The sequence below is a fragment of the Leiobunum rupestre genome, chromosome 8 (genome assembly GCF_980474605.1).
Source record: "Leiobunum rupestre chromosome 8, qqLeiRupe1.1.hap1, whole genome shotgun sequence".
NCBI classification, from domain to species: Eukaryota; Metazoa; Arthropoda; class Arachnida; order Opiliones; family Sclerosomatidae; genus Leiobunum; species Leiobunum rupestre.
This window is the reverse complement of record NC_143391.1, coordinates 33,424,366-33,433,129: the sequence shown is the minus strand read 5'-3', so window position 1 is coordinate 33,433,129 and position 8,764 is coordinate 33,424,366. Positions and strand designations below refer to the sequence as shown.

At 39.6% G+C, this 8,764-nt stretch overlaps 1 protein-coding gene across 1 annotated transcript in view; it reads left to right on the top strand.

Moving 5' to 3' along the window:
* The first annotated feature begins 471 nt into the window (after window positions 1-471).
* LOC149933243 (neural cell adhesion molecule 2-like) overlaps window positions 472-8,764 on the top strand; it is a 233,692-nt gene continuing 225,399 nt past the window's right edge. The window contains exon 1 of the mRNA XM_090156505.1: window positions 472-598. Within this exon, the coding sequence (XP_090012631.1) occupies window positions 484-598 (115 nt within the window). The 5' untranslated portion in view covers window positions 472-483. The remainder of the gene's footprint in view (window positions 599-8,764) is intronic.

Genomic DNA, 8,764 nt, shown 5'->3' with positions numbered 1-8,764 from the left:
GCACGGTCTTCGTCGAGAAGGTGCGCGCTTGATACGAAACTACTTTGTGGGATACCTTTTCTTTTTCGCGCATAAACCTCCGCCGAAACTCGAAAGAAAAATCCGGGAGAAACTTAAAGTCCGATGTGACAAATCGCTCTCGGTCGGAGATGAAGAGATAAGTTGATGCTTTGAATATGTAAAGCGATCCGTCGGCGCCTTTGAAATGACCGTTACACGGACCGACGATTGGAAGCTAGAACAACGCGTATTGTTCCTTCATACATTTCGGTGTTGTTGTTGTTGTTCTCGTCGTTAATTATTATATCGTACAAGGGCGTGACTGCTCGCAATTTTCGCGTCTTCTCGTATCTCTCTAGTTTTAGATGTTCCTAAGAGGCGTCTGTTTGTACGTGTCGTTTTCATCGAAACTAACGAGGTCTTTCTTTCGTTCGCTGTTCAACTAGAAGGAAAAAAGAAAGAGACCATTAATATCAGTTCGGAATGCATATCGGAAACTGCAGACGGATTTGGATCGGTCTGAACTGCTTGTTGTACGTTTGGAGTTGTTTCTCCACAGTGAGCGTCTCTCAAGCCAGAAGGGATAGTAGTGCCAAAGGTACGTACCGAATATAAACCGTCTTCGCATTTTTTACGTCTTTTTGCGTTTATTGGATATAAATGATATATATATATAATTCCCGTAAACCTACAATTGGAACTATTATGAGGGTTTTAAACTATAGAAACTGTAAATTTTATTTTCCAACATTGTGAAAAATTCTAATGAGAAAAATGATACAATCAACGCGATAACTTTACGTTAATTTTAATTGATAATGAATTCCGCTTTAATAAATTATCGGATCAAGTTTGATGTTAGCCCATCTTTGATTAGTTACAATACCTTCAAAGAAGTAAGGCCCTTTGACTAGTGCTCGGCATTCGATTAATTTTTATCCACGAATAAAATAAGCTCGGCGATATTTAAATAATATTTATTTAAATAACCAATAGTTGAATAAAAATTGTAAAATGTTTAAATAATCGAAAGTGAATAAGCCTATTATTTAAATAAAACAAACAATTATTTAAATAAATACCACTTTTATTCAAATAAATGTTTGGTTGCGTAAAAAACATAATTAAATAAGGAAAAATGATATTCTTTTTACCAACGTTTTTTAAATAAATCGGAAAATTTGTGGATAATGAATAAACAATTCCGAGCCCTACCTTTGACGATTTGAAATAAAAATCTTCGACCAATTTATGATACCTTAATTGCTTTTATTCGTCTTCCGCGAAATCCAACCCGAAATATTCTGTATGGCTTCTTCGCCACTCTGATAATTTTGCCGATGCGTAAGCCGTTTCGTGTACCTTAGGTACGCCATCGCCATTTATCGGGGACGAGGAATTGATATCGCTGTTTTATATATAAACAGAGGAAACCAACATTTTACTATCGAATATCTGTCGCGACTTGTTGGCGACCACTTAGGAGTATAGAGAAACGGTAAACAGACCTTACATCGGATTGGCTCGCTCAACGCGGAATAATGAATAATTTCCATAATATGTATCCCGTAACGTCACGTTATTAATGCCTAGATGGCACTACGAAAATAATTAGCTTTTATAAACAATCAAGTTAAAATTATAGTGAACATCGTAGCGCGCTATGCAAAGATGGATAAAGATAGAGAGAGATTGAAAGCGTTGGCGACATTCTGGTATTGAAATTGGAGCGACAAGGCTATCTTTTCAAAGGTACTCAAAACGAATTTACGGGGTTTTGTAAAGTAAAAGTCCCTAGAAATACAATAAGACAGGACCGTGATCGGTTTAGACTTTTAATCAATTTCCGAGCTAGACTTAAAAGCGAAGAGCCATAATATACGGCTTTGACTTACCACACCTTCATTAATGGCGAAAATGTCTATCCGAGAAAGGGTTGAAATGACGCGCCTTGGCTACCGTCGCTAGATATTAAAGCTAAAACCGCGTCGCAACTAATAGCGAAAGCGTTGTCTACCCGCGGAGGCATTGGCGAATAATGCGCTTTATACGAAGCCGGAGTGACAGATTACGAGGAAAGCGTATTGGCTTAAGACCCGGAGAAGTTGTAAAAGACTAATTGAAAGCTCTCGGCGTCTTAAAAGTCCTCCGTTAATGGGGGAACATCAACTCCTCCTTCGATATTCCAACTACATCGGTATTTTGGACTCGCTTTACGCGAATTTAGTCTTAAAACCCTTTATGGCTAAGGCTCATTTAAGGGGGCCCTCGCTCCGGGCCCGCGAGTCTCGCTTTCTCTTTCTCTCTCTCTCATCGGTATTAAACGCGAAGCTAAAGTGAAAAGGCTTCGACGCTTATATTATATTATTATTAGAGAAAGATAGATGTTTGGGGCGCGACGATGGAGTGATACTCGGAGCTGGAGGGGAGGTTTCGCGGAGAGAGCCACCTTTATGTATTATTCATATTTATAGTTTCGAATGAGGGGATTGAGAAGTAAAAGAGTGCGCGCTTCGATGTGGAATGCTCTCCGTCTATATATACGTATGTATTTTTGTTCGCGACGTTATTCACTCGAATAATTTTTGGGGGCCCGGCCGCGACTCAAATATCGTTCCGTCTTTTCGCCCAGAGCCGTCCGCTCAAAGTTGTCTTCTCCATATATTTTAAGGGCGATCTAAATATTAGGCCGATTTCTCCGTTCTCCCCAGAGGCGAGCTTCCCGTTCACGCTTTTTGATTTTTAGCTCTTCGTAACGATCCGCACTCGTGGCGATTCTTTGTTCTTGGAAATAGCTAGAATCAAAGAGGAAATTCGTACGCCTGTCCGTTACACTCGTGACAGCGCCTCCAAAATTATCTACTTTAGAGAAACGTTTTCCAAACTTTATGAATATGTATAGAGTGGTGTCTGCTTAAAATGTCGTTCGTCGTTCTAGTTCCTAACAAGGGCGGATATTTTTCTTTTAACAGCTGGCGTTTAATTCGAAATTAGACTTTCATTCGTAGATTTCAATATTAAAGGCCCAAAGTAGGCGTCATTAAAACAGCGCTGCTAGATGCTGTACTAATTTCTAGGAATTTTAATATTGCTTACAATGTACAATTAGAAATACATACATGTTTCCAATTAGAAACAGCAGACAGCAAACAGCACGAGTGAATGATTCCACAAGGCGTTGTTTAAATAATCACGAGTAGAAAACCGGGCAATCGATAAAAATGGCATCGCGTTTTAATACAGAGATTAAAGGTAATATAACCTCAAGTATTTTCGTCTCCCTCAAAGGGTTCCAATTTTGGATTTTCACATTTTCACTCTGCTTCGTGGTTTGTTGCGGAATAAATCTCTAAATTTGTCGGGGTCTTCGAGAAGCCTAAAATCAAGTAAAATTAAAAAACTAAATCACCTTAATGTGGTAATATTTGCCCCAAAATCGCACTTTGTAGACATAAGAAATTATTTTCCCGTTGAGTCTAGCTTTCTAGGAATTGTTTTCCCGATCAGAGCCATTCCTTAACGTTTTCCCTTTCTGCAGGCTGCGCTAACAAAGAGAGTACCCGAGGTGTTTATTGCCGATTTTGTTCAAAGCCGGCCGTAATGTAGACCTATATGAGATTTGAAATTTCCCAAAAGGAGACGTTGCACTACCCATTCGATTTGCCATGGCAACCGAAAATATTTTTGACCACTTAAAACAAATTTACCACAAAAATGTTCCAATTTACTCAAACTTGATGAAATTTACCTAAATGTGATCCAAATTACCCATTTCGTGCTTTTCAAATTAAAAAAAAAATTGCTGCGAAACTGAGAAAATCCCATGCCTTTTTAAATGGAGGTTTTTTCCATAACATAAAACAATAAAAAATAAAAGTACAAAATGTTTTTCCCCGCGCCACGAGCGTAAGCTTTATTGGTACGCGCGTTTCGCACGTGGACTTAAAATTATCTTCATCTACTCCAGCGTGTGCTCTCTATCTTCAATAGCTATAGCTAGTGACGTAGAAAGAAAATTTACACGTGACCTCCCGTATTTTACAGAAATAACTATTTAAATTGTAATACTTTTTTGGTTACGTAATAAAGATCAAAATTTATTGGATGATAATCTTACGAAACAAAGGTCATGCGGGTTCTTAACCTCGGTATTGAATTTTACGAAAAGAGAGCCGTCTTTAGAGTCTAACAACGTCAACTGCGAGATGGATTAAATAAGACAACACCGGAGTCCATTTGGATTGGGTCTGGAATTCCGGAGCACTCGATAGAAGGAGATACAGAGAGAAAATATCAGGGTGGAACTCAGGGAGAGGATAATCCTGACCATCTGACTTTCCGGCGCGGAGGGTCGAGTTGATGGCGTGGGTGGCCAATCCTTGACCCAGTCGTGCTCACCTTCAGTGGCTACCATTTGAATGGAGCGAAATGTTTTATTTTCCATAACTTCTAAAGCAGACCACCATTTACAGCGATCATTTTCAAAGTTGGACGTAAATCCGATGGGAAAACACTATCGCTCTCCCCTCTATACGCAATATCGATATATTCACCGCGTATTTGCACCCCAGTGCTCGCAATGGCTTACCCAAAACAATATCAACGAGACAGCTTTTGAAAACCATTCAAAATTATTCCAGAAAATAAAATGTGACCCAGTTCAATCGTGGGCTAGTTTATCGCATAATGATGTCAAAGGGATGGAACGGATGAGTTGAATAAGTTTAAAAATATCCCAGTATCTCATAATATTTATTTAAAAATCAACAACTAAAGACTTATTTTATGTTAATCATCTCTCCTAAATTTCACGTTCTAATTTTAATACGTCAAATCTCGATTTTTACATATTTTTGTGATTAATCCCTAGCCTGGGATTGACCTTTAAAATATTGGAATACTACTACATTAAAATACGTCACTTTGACTCAAAGCATGAATTTTTTCATATTCAACGATGAATATAGTAGGCTATATACCTGGTATCATCCATACATAAAATAATTTCGTATATAGATAGGAAACTTCATGTTGTAGAAGTGACGCCAGAATTTTGGCCGTCATCTGGTGGCGGCACCTGATTAATATTATTTGGTGAAGCCCGCACTACTCTAAGTCCGTACTAGAACCTTGGTGTAACGCAATCCCAATTGCAAAGGCTTAAGCGAGCTATATGCATTAAAAGTACTTTTTCTTGAACTGAGAGCCAATTTAAAAAAATTGCATTATAGAAAGAGAATTCAGTAAAGATTTAAAGTTTGTTTTAAACGCTATTTCTGGTATATTTGAAGACATTTACCTTGCAAAATACGTTTATTCCCAAAACTCCGACCTCAAATTTCTACGCTCTTGAGAACACAACCAACTGGCGCAGTCACTAGATGTCAGGGCAATCTCGTGAGAGTCAGTTTGCCCCATTGAATATCCTATCTATATACGAAGTTATTTTATCTATGGTACCATCATTATTAAAAAAGGCTGGACTTTCTGGCGATTTACGTCACAATGACTATTTAAACGAGCCAATCGGAGGTGAAAGGAAATGACGCGAAAAATCGCGCTCGCGCTCTGGAGTTAGTGAGTCAATTTTGCGTTTTCCGTTTCGTTTTTACACTCCCTAAGTTTTGCATTAATTATGGTTTAAAATGTGCTTTTATAATGTCCGTTTCTTCCAATATGAATAGTTCGAAAGTGAATCTTTTGAAAGCCATTCTTTCCACCTCTTGTGATAATTTTAAGAATCTATCATTAGTTCATTTACGTAAATTATCGGACCTAGGCTTAGCATCATTTGAAGTCAAGTTGAATAATTTTTATATCTTTGGCTACAGCTAGGAATTCTGTTTAAATTTTTTAAATATAATTTTCAATTCAGTCGAAATACTGGATTGATAAGTATCACAGTCAAGACTGCGTTTTTCATTCGATTCTGTTAACAAACGTAAACCAAAATGGTATTTATTTTAGATAAACTAAAACTAATTTCACGCGCAACTTTCACGTTTTTCTTACCCATAATTGTTTTTATCAAACTCAAAATATTTATGAACGCGAAATTTTAGGCAGGCGACTGTATGCGGTGACGCCACTGTGGGCGGGGTTTAAAAGCTTATGGTTGAATATGAATAAATTCATGCTCAAAGTAAGCGCGAAAGTATTCCGAACTTAATGTAATAATACGCTCATACCATATATTTTAAATCTATAGACGCTGTTGTGCCGTTAGGTTTAATATATTCGTTTATTTTAAAAATTCAAAATTTGCCCCTCAAAAGCCCCACTAAATTCCCAGGGTGAAGCTACCTTTAAGGAGAAACTTTTCGAAACTCGGTTCGCGGCTGTGGGCGTACTTCCCCGCGTAGCAAGGGGGACCATCCTGGTATAGAAATAGCGACCCGTCTTTATATAATAAGGTTTATCAGTTTCCCGGCCGTATCAGAAATTTCGCGTTGGATAATTTCATATTAGGGGTAGGACGCGGCGCTACGAGTGGATGATGCCTGGGAACTAAAATAGTTTTCCCGTAAGCCTTTTACGACAAAAATTCCTAATCCTTTAGATGACAAGCTTTCGGGAAAAATTGGCGTATAGAAAACGGTCGTGAAAGAAGAGTTTTAAAACCTGGAAAAGGTAGCGCTAGTCGAGCGAGTCCCGCGCGCCCTCTGGGATAATAATTATCAGCGGAAAAACGTTGTCGTCGCGACAAAGTTAACTCGTTTCAAAATCTTTGTTCTTCGTATCCTATCGGGAACTAATAGGTGGCGCCACGAAAAAAGGCCAGCTCGCAACAACAGCGTATCACGTGATCAGTTGGCCATTAACGACGGAAAGTGGACGACCGTAATACCAAAAGTAAATGAAGAGAAGTTATCAGACTGCTATACTCCCCATGTTGGAGGCGTTTTCTTTCTGAAGTTACATTTTGACAAGTTTAGAATTTAAAATTTTGCGCGATCCTAGGCCGAAAAAAAACCCGTTTTTGTTTTTATGAAACCATTTTATATACCTAGAAATAGCTATACCAACAATTCCCAAGTGAAATTTATCGCGTCCAAAGGCGGGGATGGAAATTAGCTTTTATTCGACTCTATTTTCTCATCATTCTCATAAGGAAAACGCCCTCCGATTCTGAGCGCAATTTCGATAACTCCGGCTCATTTACTTCTGGTAATACCCAATCATTACTCGTGGCGCCACCTATCTCGATAGTGGGTTACTCCTACCCTGTTTAATGTATTACCAAAACCTGGTGGAAGGACTTTCCCCCGAACACGGGTGTATCGCGGGAGAAACGCTTCTACAGACGCTCCAGTTAACGCTTTACAATAATAGAAAAAGTCTTTAGATAAATATAAATTGATTAGTTGGAAATTTAATTCGATATTGTTATCTCGGAGGTTCGAGATTAGAAAATTGGGCAAAACCTAGGCGGATAATATCAGGCCGGCGGAGAGAGATATCCGAAATTTGAGGTTTAAGACGGATACGTTATCAAAATTACGGGGCCCAATTGTCGAGAAAATTAATAATTTTGATTAATTTATAGAAAGGAAGATATTGCTTAGGAATATCTCTACCAAGGCGAGCCGCGCGACGCGGTGGAAGTGGCAGGTATATATCAATGGATGAAGCGGACTAAGAGAAGTGGAAGGGAGGAGGGCCCGGTCAACGGGGTTAGATTCGCCGAAAGGTACGCTAGAAGGTAGGCGGTTTCGCGGCGGAGGGATACGGCTTTGGCGTAAAGGGGCTGACGGCGAAGGCCTAAGAGGCGTGATTGGAGGGGGAGCCCGGAGCCTGTAAAAGCTATCCTAATGCGAACGTCAATAAAACGTTCCACCGTAATTAGGATTCACAACGCGATCTCGAACGCGTTCCCTTTCCTCTCTATCTTACGGCGGCGCATCGAGAGATGGGGCCTGGAACGCCGTCCCCTTAACCAAAAATCTTCCAGAAAGCCCCAGGAAAAGGCCACAAACACGAGCCTTAACTTCGTAAAGCGGCGTTACGAGCAACGTGGCTGGCCTGAGAGACTCGTCTCGCAGTCTTGTCCTTTCTAATGACAATCACGACTTCTCGCTGAAGAGTTTCCCTTTCTTGCCGCTAGAGTACGCTCCTTAGCGGCGCCGCCCACTTGACCCGGCGAGCCTGAACCCTCTTTATAACCTACTCCATCGACGCCGAGTGGCGCAGGAAAGTAGACTGAAATAGCTTTTATACTAACTAGGGAAAGCGACGACAACGGAGACAATTTTTCTATAGCAGCCCCCCCCCCTCCCCCGATTTCGTAAGAAAAAATATTTTCGTCGATGAAAAGATATCGATCTTCGAAATGCCAGAATAAACGTATTTCAGCCGGTCTCTTACCCATCAAGAAGATCTTTCGCCAACGCGTCATTTACAGAGTGTTCCGAGGATAAAAAGCCCCCCCCATCGAAGGGAGAAAAGCATTTTTAACACTTCAAGCTTATACCATTATTTGTTTGACCTTTAACCCCGTTCGATTTAAAGAATTGATCGATGCTTTCGAACAGATAATTATATCGCGTCATCCGGTTATCGCTTAGAGCTCCTTTTAAAACGTTTATTTTTAAGCCTCGTTATAAAATAAAACATTTAACTGATTTCTGCGCGTGACAGTACCTTTACATTGTGAAGGCATATTTCCCTGCTTTTATACCCTAACATGGCGGCGTATTTTCCCGCGCAAAATTAATTTTAAGATCCACCAATAAAAATTAGAAGTATAAAATGTTTTTATCCGCGT